This window comes from Scyliorhinus torazame, chromosome 4 (assembly GCF_047496885.1).
Source record: "Scyliorhinus torazame isolate Kashiwa2021f chromosome 4, sScyTor2.1, whole genome shotgun sequence".
Lineage (NCBI taxonomy): Eukaryota > Metazoa > Chordata > Chondrichthyes > Carcharhiniformes > Scyliorhinidae > Scyliorhinus > Scyliorhinus torazame.
This window is the reverse complement of record NC_092710.1, coordinates 132,343,572-132,358,575: the sequence shown is the minus strand read 5'-3', so window position 1 is coordinate 132,358,575 and position 15,004 is coordinate 132,343,572. Positions and strand designations below refer to the sequence as shown.

The following is a 15,004-nucleotide window of genomic DNA, read 5'->3' as shown; positions in this document are numbered from 1 at the left end:
AAGAGTAAGATTCAAGGCAATCAATAGATCCACAGTGAAATATCAGCAAAAGAGGTCTGCTTCACACTTCCCTTTGATTGCCTGATATACCTACATAATTTGGTTGATAATGGAAGAATATATATATTTTTTTTTTTTACTCTGCAGCTAGATAGAAACATGTTCCAATTATTTAAAAGGAAAATTAGTATTACTTTCAGAGATTTAAAAATCCACTGCCTGGCTACATATTTATAACCAGATAATGAAGCAAAATTAGATCTTTAAGAGATCCCAGATGTAACTAATTTTAACCATCTATAAATTGAGTTAGACATAGCAATTTAAGTACTTGTTTTGTTTAGTTAATAGCGAAGATAAAGAACAAAAACAGATGGTTATATTATACTTTAATCATTTAAAATTTATTTAAGCAACATGTGTACACAAATTAAAATGCTTAAAAATGCTGTAAAAGAAAACATTAAAACCAATATGCATGCAAGTATATGGTACTGTGATCAATGTTGTAAACATAGTCTATTAAAACAAATGTGCTTTGAAAAATTGAACATCAGAATAAACCAATCTGCATTAAAGGTGATTTTTATTTCATTACATATAAGAAACTATGATTAATCACATTGGCATTGCACCATTTGAATTGTCCTGAAAATGTGTAAAAACATTGATAATACTTTCCATTAGCTCACTGTTGTGCTCTTGGGGAAAGAAATTCAGGATATGTAATCATGCCAGTGATAACCTAAAAATTATTATAAATATTTACTTTGTCTGAATTGTGTTTGAGGTAAGTAAAATTAAGAGCGGGTTTAACTATTCAGCATTCATAAGCACTATTTCAACAGCAGGTGCACTCAAATAGTACACATAGGAATTATAAACTCTGAGCAAGATTAAAAACTTTGGATTTGTACACTTGGATAGAGTGGGCTTCACTGTACATACTGCATGTAGAAAAACAAAACCATTTGAGAAATCTCAAGGGAAGATTTAGTCTAGCTTTCTTGACCCACAAGAGGGAGTATCATCTTTTCCATAAGCAAATCCAGTTGCAATTTATAATTGTGATGCATTTCTAATATGCCTGTATTAAGACTGTCATCAGTACCATCGCTATGAATGCACCAAACCAGTCAGTAACAGGCAAAAGGCACATGCTCTCTGTAAATACAGTAAACGGCACATAAAGGCATCACAAAGTTAAGAAAACAGTTCACAATCACTAGGCAACTCAATGACTAAACAGACAAGCAGTAGATTCTTAATCATTTATCCACACAAAGGTCAACATGTACTGTAACCCACTTCATTTTCCAGTGCTTTATCTTCATTCTATTGTATATCGGATGATGGTACTCAAGGAGATGTATGAATACAACTGATGACAACAAATGGTTTCAGCCCAACAACTTGACCATTTACATACACACACACCATCTGAAATGCCGCAGTAATTATATATTTTTTAAAAAAAGACAGCATTAGTTCACAAATCTAAGCAGTCAGCAACTAAAATTTAGCATTTTACCCTTCTTTCACAGCCACACTGCATTGTCCTCTCCCACCCCCCACAGGTGAACCATGCTTCAAAGCAATTTCACTGTACTGGAAATATTTTTGGAATTGATTTTAAGTGATACTACACTTAGCTAGAGCAATGTAAAAGACCACAAACCACTGATTTGCCCTCTTTCATCATTCAGAGCACCAATGCTATAAGCTGATTCTAAAGACATCCTTAATTCATAACAAAATGCAATGATGCCATCTGAAAACAATGAAAAGTATTTTCATGTAACAAACAGCATTAAGTAGCAGACTCCATGTAAACAAGTACTGCAACACATCGGTGTTTTGCCCCTCAAAACGCCTGTAGCTACATATAGCATCAAATCAAGCACTTTTCCAGTCCTCAATAGGATTTAACCCCACACCATTTGAATTTTTAAACAACCTACAGTAATTTGATCTTCGACTGCACAGAAACACATTAGGGCTCTAAAACTACATTGAGCAGGTAAACTATTGTCACTAAAGTACAGCCATACTAAACAGGTACATTACCGGAATATGTTCATTTCAATCATTAAGGCAAATGTTTTCCATTAGAATATAAAATTTCTTCAACTGCAATTTTGAAATCCCATTTTACAGGTAACTTCCAAAAAAATGCTATACAAGCAATTACATTAGGATTATTCTCAATAATTAGAACTTGCATCAAAGAATTGAGTTTTAGGGTCTGATGTTAACCCATAACCAGCCCACTAATGTTCCATAAATCCATGTTTTCATATAAATCTTCCTTCCAGATTCTGTCAGCAGCAAGGGGACTGTCAGACCACCAAGGAAGAGCAGGGATGGAAGTGTCCTCATAAGGCTCAACTGTGAACTCCGGCCTTCTCCAGGAAATTTGTATCGTTTCTGTTCATCTTCTGCCTCATAAAATTCCTTTAGCAACCTGTCAGCAAAGAGGGGAAAACAACAATGGAAACGTCAGCTCGCATAAATATGAAAGTGATTAGAAACGAGCTTAAAAGGCCAAACGGCTTTATTTCACATTTCTTAAAGTTGGAATTCAGAAATGGTTTTAGTGAAAGAGTTAAGAAAACATTACTTGCAAAATAAGCTCAAAACGTCACATGGCAGCTTTCATACTCCATTCTCATTGTAAATTTCTAATATCTGGAATTGATAAAACTAATCTAGATCAGTCCCGAGAGAAAAATTAATCTATCGCAGTTAGGAACTAGGACAGTATTCACTTGTAAACTTTTTTGATTTTTCTGGATAGCAAAATTCTACGACGGCAAAAATAATTTTAAAAATAAATGACGATAAAATTAAAACATTTTGGCTGCTCACCTACTTTGGTATGATTGCACCATAATGAATCACTGAATGTTGTTTACCCTCAACTTCACATATGCTGCAAAATCAGGTAACATGGGGCAAGTCTGTGTAACGAGGACTTCTATATTTCAGTACACTGGAGGAGATCCCGTCTACTTTAAGGGAGGCTAGGGTTCAATGCCCCATCAGGGATATAAATGTCTCATGGGGCTCGACAGGATAGATGCAGGAAGGATGTTTCCCCGGTTGGTGTCTAGAACCAAGGGCGACAGTCTCAGGACAAGATATAGGTCATTTAGGACTGAGGTGAAAAGGAATTTCTTTAGTCAGAGCATGGTGAATCTTTGGAATTCTTTATCCCAGGGTGTTGTGGACGCTCAGTCAGTGAGAGTATTCAAGAGAGATATTGATAGATTTCTGGATATGAAATATATAATGGGTTATGGAGGTAGAAGGAAAATGGCATTAAAGTAGAAGATCAGCCATGATGTAATTGATTAGCAGAGCAGGTTCGAGGGGCTGAATACCTTACTCCTGTTCCTATGTCCCTATATGTCAATTTACTGTTACAGAGCAGAAATGCTATGAAAGTCTTGAGTGAGCTCTGCAAATGATCAATGACTGGTTAAGGATGGTTAAAATGATATAACATCTTTTGAAGATGCTCCCGTAAATATCCAGGCAAAGCCCTCGCATTTTAATTCAGGTTTTAATAGAACAAGTGGATCAACAGCTTATGCAAACTGGCCAAGTGCCTTGCCAGCAAATAAGACTGACTGTATGCCCTTTCCGCCACACTACTATTTTATGTTATGTACAGAAAGCAGTTTGTTCTTTGTTAGGAGCGAAACATGCACTAAATGCGCATTAAGTGTGTAACTGTGGTGGTATTAAATAAATCAGGCCATACTTTAGTGATGGAAAGGGATAGGTATATACCGCAGGGCAAGAGTTATATCTGGGGTAAAGGCAATTATGATGCGATGAGGCAAGACTTAGGATGCATCGGATGGAGAGGAAAACTGCAGGGGATGGGCACAATGGAAATGTGGAGCTTGTTCAAGGAACAGCTACTGCGTGTCCTTCATAAGTATGTACCTGTCAGGCAGGGAGGAAGTGGTCGAGCAAGGGAACCGTGGTTTACTAAAGCAGTCGAAACACTTGTCAAGAGGAAGGAAGCTTATATAAAGATGAGACATGAAGGTTCAGTTAGGGCGCTCGAGAGTTACAAGTTAGCTAGGAAGGACCTATAGAGAGAGCTAAGAAGAGCCAGGAGGGGACATGAGAAGTCTTTGGCAGGTAGGATCAAGGATAACCCTAAAGCTTTCTATATATAGGTCAGGAATAAAAGAATGACTAGGATAAGAGTAGGGCCAGTCAAGGACAGTAGTGGGAAGTTGTGCATGGAGTCCGAGGAGATAGGAGAGGTGCTAAATGAATATTTTTCATCAGTATTCACACAGGAAAAAGACAATGTTGTCGAGGAGAATACGGAGATTCAGGCTACTAGACTAGAAGGGCTTGAGGTTCATAAGGAGGAGATGTTAGCAATTCTGGAAAGGGTGAAAATAGATAATTCCCATGGGCTGGATGGGATTTATCCTCGGATTCTCCGGGAAGCTAGGGAGGAGATTGCTGAGCCTTTGGCTTTGATCTTTAAGTCATCTTTGTCTACAGGAATAGTGCCAGAAGACTGGAGGATAGTAAATGTTGTCCCCTTGTTCAAGAAGGGGAGTAGAGACAACCCCGGTAACTATAGACCAGTGAGCCTTACTTCCGCTGTGGGCAAAATCTTGGAAAGGTTTATAAGAGATAGAATGTATAATCATCTGGAAAGGAATAATTTGATTAGAGATAGTCAACACGGTTTTGTGAAGGGTAGGTCGTGCCTCACAAACCTTATTGAGTTCTTTGAGAAGGTGACCAAACAGGTGGATGAGGGTAAAGCAGTTGATATGGTGTATATGGATTTCAGTAAAGCATTTGATAAGGTTCCCCACGGTAGGCTACTGCAGAAAATACGGAGGCATGGGATTCAGGGTGATTTAGCAGTTTGGATCAGAAATTGGCTAGCTGGAAGAAGACAAAGGGTTGATGGGAAATGTTCAGACTGAAGTCCAGTCACTAGTGGTGTAACACAAGGAACTGTTTAGGGGCCACTGCTGTTTGTCATTTTTATAAATGACCTGGAGGAGGGCGTAGAAGGATGGGTGAGTAAATTTGCAGATTACACTAAAGTCGGTGGAGTTGTGGACAGTGCGGAAGGATGTTACAAGTTACAGAGGGACATAGATGAGCAGCAGCGCTGGGCTGAGAGGTGGCAAATGGAGTTTAATGCAGAAAAGTGTGAGGCGATTCATTTTGGAAGGAATAACAGGAAGCCAGAGTACTGGGCTAATGGTAAGATTCCTGGCAGTGTGGATGAGCAGAGAGATCTAGGTGTCCATGTACATAGATCCCTGAAAGTTGCCACTCAGGTTGAGAGGGTTGTTAAGAAGACGTACGGTGGGTTAGCTTTTATTGGTAGAGAGATCGAGTTTCGGAGCCATGAGGCCATGTTGCCGCTGTACAAAACTCTGGTGCGGCCGCATTTGGAGTATTGCGATCAATTCTGGTCGCTGCATTATAGGAAGGATGTGGAAGCACTGGAAAGGGTGCAGGGGAGATTTACCAGAATGTTGCCTGGTATGGAGGGAAGATCTTACGAGGAAAGGCTGAGGGACTTGAGGCTGTTTTCGTTAGAGAGAAGGTTAAGAGGTGACTTAATTGAGGCATACAAAATGATCAGAGGATTGGAAAGGGTGGACAGTGAGAGCCTTTTTCCTCGGATGGTGATGTCTAGCACGAGGGGACATGGCTTTAAATTGAGGGGAGATAGATATAAGACAGATGTCAGAGGTAGGTTCTTTACTCAGAGAGTAGTAAGGGCGTGGAATGCCCTGCCTGCAACAGTAGTGGACTCGCTGACACCAAGGGCATTCAAATGGTCGTTGGATAGACATATGGACGATAAGGGAATAGTGTAGAAGGGCTTTAGAGTGGTTTCACAGGTCGGCGCAACATCGAGGGCCGAAGGGCCTGTATTGCGCTGTAATGTACTTTGTTCTATGTAAGTAATTACAATGCATTTAGCAATCAGATGGGTTCTCCCTAAATTGCTGCAAGTTTTTTTTAAATGGAAAAGCTAGTATTGGTGTCTATTCCGAGTTTTCATTACATTTGAAAAGGGTGATGTATAAAATACCCAAAATAGTGTTAAAGCTGGGACCCAATGCTTAGACTTCCAAAAATAAAACCCCAGGTTATTCGGAAGGAACTAATACCCAATGTGAATACCAAGGCAATCTAATTATTACATACATATTATACATAATATAAAGCACGGAACAGGTTATTTGGCCTAAATGGCCTATGCTGGTGTGTTTATGTTCCAAAGAAGCTCTTCCCAGTCCTCTTAATCTAACTCCAGCTATATAGAACTTCTCATCTTTCTTCTCTAATGTGTTTATTGAGCTTCCGATTCAATGTGTCAGTGCTTACTGTGTTGCTTTGGGTTACAGTTTATCTGAACTTTAGGTAGAACTGAAAGCAACACAATTCCGTTGAAAGATGTACATTTTACAGTGAAGATTATATGCCCATTAACATTTGAGAATTGATGATTGTTTTGGGCATAATGGTATTGTTCACTTCGTTAGATAAAACTGTATGTAGACATTTAGCAGGTATTCAGATATCATTTTTGCAGGAAACTTGGGCCTGGTTAGACCAGTCATTATATTCAGTTAGGATGATAAATAAACATGTCAGGACTGCTGTGGATGCCAGTGTCTCCCTCTAACTCACTCTACCCAGGAAAGGATTGACATCTTTGGATTCACACTATATCAGAAATACAAAATAAAATTACTACCCTGTTGAAAGTTATTCTGTTAATATGGACTGATTAAGTCTGACTTTTCCATAAAATACACTATTTCAAATTGGGAGCCCAAAAAGGCTTCAAACGATTAAGATGGACGGATCTACAAGAAACATAAACAACCCAAATGTAAACAAAACAAGGTGGGAGAGCATAGTAGAGAATAAAGTAAGGGAGGACAGAACAGGAGTTGATAAAGATGATTGAATGTAAAGTATGGGTAAATCATTAATAATGAATTTAAATGTCTGCACGGCAAGGCACCTTTGTAATGAATGAAGGGAGTTGGAGGCAATCGTGTTGGGAGGAATTCAGGCAAGTAGGGATTTCTGAGACATAGCTTTAGAAAAATCTGGTTTGGATAGTCAACATTGCAGAGTATAACATAATTGGAAAATACAGAGAGGGAGAAGGGGAGATTGATTAGTTGTACTCATTAGGAATAACAATGGCAGTAGAAGAAAGAGACAAAGCTGCAGCAAGAAGTAGAATCCATACATAGAAACATAGGCCAAAAGAAAATGCTGGAAAATCTCAGCAGGTCTGGCAGCATCTGTCGGGACAGAAAAGAACTAACGTTTCAAGTCCAGACGACCCTTTGTCAAAGCTCATAGAAACATAGAATTCCTGTACTGCAAAAGGAGGCCCATTGAGTCTGTGCCGACCCTCCGAAAGAGCACCCCTCCTAGGCCACCTCCCCGGATACAATTTTAGCATGGCCAATTCACCCAGCGCGCATATCTTTGGACATGAGAGGAAACCGGAGCACCTGGAGGAAACCCACGCAGAAATGGGGAGAACATGCAAACTCCACACCGTCATCCAAGGCCGGAATTTAACCCAGGTGCCTGGTGCTGTGATGCAGCAGTGCTAACCACTGTGCCCAATCACACTAATAAGTGCAGTCTACAGACCATGTACTAGTGGGGAAAGGGGGTGGGGGGGGGGGGGGGGAAATATGAAATATGCAGAGAATTTAGGGAATTGAACAAAAAAAAAAAAAACATTGAATATTAATCAAAGAGCATTTCAGCAGCCTTGATATGAATTGGACCAACGGTAAAGGGAATAAGGGAATGGAGCTCAACATTGTGTAAAGGACTCGTTTCAAAACCTATGAAAAGACAAATGATGATGCCTCGCTATTGGATTTAACAATGGGAATAAACCAGAGTAAAAACAGATGGGAAACCTTGACAATAGTGATCAGAATAAAATAATAATAATAACTTGCTTTAAGATGATGTTGGAGAGGGACATAAGCATGACAGAAACCACGTTAACAGATTGGTGAAAAGCTGATTTAGGGGGGCTGGGAATAGAACTTAGAAAAATAAAATGGGCAACAACACTGGCAAACAAATTGTAAAACTACATTGGGAAACATTTAAAACTGTCCAACAGGAAAAACACATTCCACCATAAGGAAAGAACACTTGAGACTCCATGAATTAATACAGACAGAAGGAAACAACAGAGGGTTATGAAAAGAGGCATACAGGCAGCAGAGAAGTACAAGAGAGAACACAAAGGTATTAGGAGAGGATTTTAAAAAACCTGCAATGGCAAAGAGGAAATGTGAAATCAAATTATCAATGAAAGTAAAACAAAATATTTTACAATTACATCAATAGAAAAATGAAAGGCTGTGAAGGAAGTGGACCATAAAGGAATACACAGGATATATAGGTAGTGATGAGAGATGGCACAAACACTACCGGGGAGATAGAAGGGGTAGGCATTATATTGAATGCAAAGATGTGCAGTGAGATAAGTGCATTCAGAATTTAAAAAGTGAATGTCCTGAATAAACTAAATAATTTGAAAAGGATAAAGGCCCTCGTCCGGATGGACTGCATCTATGCATTTTTAAAGAATCTGGGGAAAAGATAGCAGAGGCATTACTGCGCATATTTATTAATTTGTTCGAAAATGTGAATTGCCAGTGGACAGCTAATACAATTCCTATATCTAAAGGCCATGATGTGAAGATGCTGGCGTTGGACTGGGATGTCTTAAAACTGACGAATGTGATATAAAATAGTTACTTTAGAGAATTCCCCTCAATACTGCGCTATGTTAATGCATTGCCTACCACCTTCTGTGGTTACTGCTGTGAAATGTAATAACATGAATTGGACAGAGAACGACCCTTCCCAGATGGCAAGGGCAGTCAGGTTTTACTGGAAGGAGGGTGTAGGCCAAGAAGGAGGCTCAGTTACAAAGGTTAAGACTGAGTATGTAATGAAAAAGGATGATCTGCGACCCCAACAAGTGGCAGAAATGGTAGTTTACCAGCAGGAGCCCCAATATAGTGACTTTGGGTGGGTGGATCAGCGAAGAGGAGGATGAGACAACAGTGCTATATTTCTATCACCCCCCCCAGTGGTGGACGTTAGACGTTGAACAGTCACTGCATCACGTTACCCTGGCCTATGACAGAACTGGACGAAACAGGGAGTTGGAGGACAAATACCGGCCATTACTTGAGACCGAATGGCCAGTCAAGGTTACAGCCACAGTCACGGGAAAAGAAGGTACAGCCGATTTTGTTACAATATCACCACATTTATGGCCACAGTCAGCTTCGGTAAGCCCTCATATTACACGTCAGGTCCATGACCAGTACCATGCCAGGGATATGGGGCGAATGGTCAGCATCTTACCGCAGCTCGTCAGAATAGGTATGAGATATACCTTTTGAACAATCCACGTCTGACATTTAAATACTGTACCACTATCAATCCAGCCTGTTTTCTTAGCGGTCCCCCTGTCCATGAGGACGCGCCTGGTCAAGAATGTTTAGCCTTGATTCAGGAAACTACCACAATAAAGGGCGATTTGAGTGACATTTCGTCAGAACAACCTGACATGATTATGTGTGGTCAAATATCCCACTGGGGTTTAGTTAATGACCTACTGCAGGCCCTCCTTATGCCAGCGCAGATTTCCGTTATTAAATGCGCTGCCCACACGAATGGTACAACCCCAGTTGACGTTGGTAATGAACGAGCAGATCGTGCAGCGCGAACAGCCGCGCAAATTCAGCAAGTGATGGTGCCTAAGATGTTAAGTCAGACTAAACGATCTACTATAAATATGTCTGCTTCTGACAAGTCAATGCCAACCATCCAAGACGTCATAAGGTTACAGGAGGACGCTCCTGAGAGTGATAAACAAATGTGGAAACGGTTAGGTTGTACATATGATTCTGTTTCCTCTTTATGGACCACGCCTGCACATCAGACTTGTATGTCTGATGTGCTGGCTTTATGGGTCATTGAATGTGTACACTTTGCAACTCATTGTGGGGCTCGAGGGACTAGTGATTTGTTGCTGGACACTTGGTGGCACCCTAAAATGCAGGGGTTGGCCCAAAGTATCAGTAATCGGTGTTTGATTTGTCAGCAATATAACACCGGATAAGGTATCCCTTGTGGGAAGGGGCAAACCCCATTGCCCAGTGGTCCCTTTGAGACGCTCCAAATGGATTACATTGAGTTGGAAAGGTGTCAATGTTAGAAATATGTTTTGGTCATTGTGGATGTGTTCAGCAGATGGGTCGAGGCGTATCCGACTATCGATAATAAAGCTGCTACTGTGGTTAAAGTCTTGATGAGGGAAATCATTCCCCGGTACGGTATACCAGCTCAGTTAAGTTCTGATAATGGGCCTCATCTTATTGGACAAATTAACAAGGAGTTTTGCTCCCAGTTGGGCATACGCCAGCAGTTACACTGTGCTTACAGACCGCAGGCGGCCGGGTTGGTTGAGAGACACAATCAGACCCTCAAAACTAAATTGGCTAAATTAAGAGCAGACACGGGACTGACATGGCTTAAGTTGCTCCCCGTTGCCCTCTTCCAGCTGCGGGTTACACCTGCGGGACCAGCCCGGCTCTCTCCCGCCGAGATTCTTTATGGCAGGCCTCTTAGAACTCCCTGGAGCCTGCAGGTTCCCAGACTGGTTCAGTTTCATCAGATGACTGAAGAAATGACCGCCTATGTTCTAGCCCTTACGCAAGTGCTCAAGGAACTCCAATGGCCAAGTCCGCGCGGCTCACCAGCCACTGCCCCCAGTACCTAGCTCACTTTCAGTCCAGCCCGGTAGTTATGTCATGGTCAAAAATTGGACTAGGAAGGGGTCGGAGCCGCGATGGGACGGGCCCTTCCAAGTTCTCCTTACCACCCCCACAGCAGTTAAAGTGGAGGGGCGAAGTGCTTGGGTCCACCTACATCACTGCAAATTGAGTCCATCTCCACTACTGTAAAAGGTCGGATACTAACCTGCCTCCCTTCTCCAGTGCTATTTTACAGGTGTGGAGCATGATGGGGTGGCTACACATCGTCTGTCTGATATTTGGCCTCACTTCGCTTGGCGTGTTATTGGCGATGGACATGGAAAAGGGGAATATTATGTATCTGTGTAGCCCCAACCAATCTACAAGGATACATCACACATCACCTATGCAAAGGTGATGTTCTTCGCTGCCCCCATATACGAGGACATGGTATCGACTCATGGAAGGTCATCAAAGTTAAGGAGAATGCAGGAGTCATGAAGCAGTTGCACCGGTCCCGGCGATGGGAAGGGAACATTATATGGACATTGCCTTGTTTTTGGAATACATGTAAATTTGATTTTGGATGTGTTAAGAGTGGTACAATAAAGGTAACATCAGGCTGTCAGAAGAGTGTAGGAAGAGGCTATGAGAAAGAGAAAGGGACTAGAGAGAGGACGGGGCGTATGAGAAGGGAAGTACAGCTAGAACGTAGGTTACCGGGAGATACACTTAAGTTAGTTAAAGGCCAAACTGAGGAAAACCCGGGTAGTAAACCTTGGGAGCCCTTGGGGCAATAACCAAGGAGTTGTCTCAGCTACGGTTGTTTGCAATGCAGAACCGGTATGCTCTTGACTATCTTCTGGCCCGTGAGGGTGGGGTATGCGCCATAGTACAGGGCAAGTGTATCATGGGAGTTCAGGACTTGACCGCTAACATCACTAAATTTATGGATCGCATACGGGATCACTTGGACGGGATGCAGGATCCTGGCTCTTGGGGTAACTGGGGATTTGGAGGATGGAAGGACTGGTTGATAAATATGGCCATGTATCTAGTGGTAGCTATCGGCTGCATCTTTGTGGGCCTGGCCATCCTTAAATGTGTGATGGGTAGAATGCGGGGTGCACTGGATCAGATCACCGCCCCAATCACCGAAAAAAAAAAATTTAACTGTTAAAATCCATGAGGGTGAGGCAGATGAAGGGGGGCTAAGACAGGAATTGGAAATGCAGCGACGGATCTTTTTCGATGAGGACCGTAGCTATGGATTGGATAGTTCGGTTATCATGGAATGAAACAAGGAGGGAATGACGAATGTGATATAAAATAGTTACTTTAGAGATACTAGTTAATGTAATGTAGAAATAAGCCACTTTGATTCTGGCAGTTAGGGACAAAGGGATTTGAGACCGCATGGAAAAAGCAGGAAGAGGTGTGTCTATGAGAGTGATGCTGCATTGATAGGGGCCAGAGAAAGGGATTGGAAGTGAGCCAATCAGAATAGATCAAACAGGTCAGGAGGGACATAGGCTGACCTATGTCCGTCGAGTATGTGAAACTTGATACCATTTGAATTGATTTTGCAGAGATCCCTTTGTCTCTTTGTTCAGTCGTTTTCTGGAGCTTAAGAGGCTGGATGTCTCTTATGTTTCTGTAAGATGAATTAAGCTTGCAAGCTAAATAAATAACTTCTTTTTACGTGCGAATCCATCTCAACTTTTATTGAGGCCAGACTGACAGAGAAAGAAATTTGGGAATCAACAAAACATCAGAGTAAAGTCCAACAGGTTACTTTCGAATCGCAGCTCCTTCCTCAGGTGAATGAAGTTCCACAACCACATATACAGACAAAGTCAATGATGCAAGGTGATACTTTGAATGCGAGTCTTTGCAGATAATTAAGTCTTTACAGGTTCAAACGGTCCAACTGGAGGGAGGGATAATCACAGGTTAAAGAGGTGTGAATTGTCTCAAGCCAGGACAGTTGGCATGATTTTGCTAGCCCAGGCCAGAAGGTGGGGGGTGAATGTAAGGCAACATGAATCCAAGGCCGTACTCATTCGTGCGGAACTTGGCTATCAGTTTCTGCTCGGCGATTCTGCATTGTCGTGTGTCCTGAAGGCCGCCTTCGAAAAGGCTCACCCGACGATCAGAGGCTGAATACCTTTGACTGAAGTGTTCCCCAACTGGAAGGGAACATTCCTGCCTGGCGATTGTCACACGATCTCCATTCATCTGTTGTCGCAGCAGCTGCATGGTCTCGCCAATGTACCACACCATGGGACATCCTTTCCTGCAGCGTACGAGGTAGACAATGTTGGCTGAATCACAAGAGTATGTACGCGTACCTGGTGGGTGGTGTTCTCGCGTATAATGGTGGTACCCATGTCGATGATCTGGCACATCTCGCAGAGGTTGCCATGGCAGGGTTGTGTGGTATCGTGGTCGCTGCTCTCCTGAAGGCTGGACAACTGCCAATATCTAGTCGCAAATCTACAATTCATCCGCTTCATCCTGGATCACAACGTCTTGACCTTCGGCAACACGTTCTTCATCCAGACACACGGAACAGCCATGGGGACCAAATCCGCACCTCAATACGCCAACATTTTCATGCTCAAGTTCGAACAAGACCTCCTCACCGCATAGGACCTTCAATCGACATTACACACCAGATACATCGTTGCCATTTTTTTCCTTTGGACCCACGGCAAAGAATCACTGAAACGACTACATGATGACATCAATAAGTACCATCTCACCATCAGACTCACCATGGAGTACACTCCAGAATCGGTTACATTCATGGACACACTCATCGCCATTAAGGATGATCACCTCAACACTTTGTTTTACTGCAAGCCCACGGATAACCTCACGATGCTCCACTTCTCCAGTTTTCACGCTAAACACATTGAAGAAGCCACCCCCATCGACAAGCCCTCCGTACACACAGGATCTGCTCAGACGAAGAGGAACGTAACAGACATCTACAGACGCCTTCGTAAGAATGGGATATGGCGCTCCACTCATCCAAGTTCCAACGCACCACAGCAAACAACTGCACCGACCTCCTCAGAAGACAAACACGGGACACAACCAACAGAGTACCCTTAGTCATCCAGTACTTCCCCGGAGTAGAGAAACTACGACATCTTCTTAGCAGCCTTCAACACGTCATTGATGAAGACGAACATCTTGCCAAGACCATCCCCACACCCCACAATTTGCCTTCAAACAACTGCGCAACCTCAAACAGGCCATTGTTTGCGGCAAACTACCCAGCCTTCAGGAGAACAGCGACCACGACACCACACAACCCTGCCATGGCAACTTCTGCAAGACGTGCCAGATTATCGACATGGGTACCATCATTACACACAAGACCACCACCCACCAGGTACGTGATACATACTCGTGCAACTCACCCAACGTTGTCTACCTCATACGCTGTAGGAAAGGATGTCCCGAGGCGTGGTCCATTGGCGAGACCATGCAGGCATTGCGACAACGGATGAACGGACATCGCGCGACAATCGCCAGGCAGGAATGTTTCTTCCAGTCGCGGAACACTTCAGCAGCCAAGGGCATTCAGCCTCTGATCTTCGGGTAAGCGTTTAAGCGTTCTCCAAGGCGGCCTTCAGGACGTGCGACAATGCAGAATCGCCGAGCAGAAACTGAAAGCCAAGTTCTCCACGCAGGAGTATGACCTCAACTGGGACCTTGGATTCATGTTGCATTACTTTCACCCCGTCATCTGGTCTGGGCTAGTGAAATCCTACCAATTATCCTGGCTTGAGACAATGCACACCTCTTTAACCTGTGATTATCCTTCTCTCCAGTCGCACTGCCTGGACCTGTAAAGACTCAACTGCCTGCAAAGACTCGGATTCAAAGTATCATCTTGCATCATTGACTTTGCCTGTATATGTGGTTGTGGAACGCACCTCTTCATTCACCTGAGGAAGGGGCTGCGCTCCGAAAGTTAGTGAATCGAAACAAACCTGTTGGACTTTAACCTGGTGTTGTAAGACTTGTCACTATATTTAAAGGGAAACAGTTCATGTCATGGGAATTATAAACAACTCAGCATAATATTGATGGTAGGAAAAGTAATGGAAACCCTACTGAAGCAGAAAATAGAAGGACACTTGGCAAGGAGA

At 42.6% G+C, this 15,004-nt stretch overlaps 1 protein-coding gene across 2 annotated transcripts in view; it reads right to left on the bottom strand.

Moving 5' to 3' along the window:
• Nucleotides 1–377: 377 nt before the first annotated feature.
• agpat5 (1-acylglycerol-3-phosphate O-acyltransferase 5 (lysophosphatidic acid acyltransferase, epsilon)) overlaps nucleotides 378–15,004 on the bottom strand; it is a 201,226-nt gene continuing 186,599 nt past the window's right edge. For both annotated transcript variants that reach the window (XM_072498605.1, XM_072498606.1), the window contains one exon: nucleotides 378–2,464. In XM_072498605.1, the coding sequence (XP_072354706.1) occupies nucleotides 2,239–2,464 (226 nt within the window). In that variant the 3' untranslated portion in view covers nucleotides 378–2,238. The remainder of the gene's footprint in view (nucleotides 2,465–15,004) is intronic.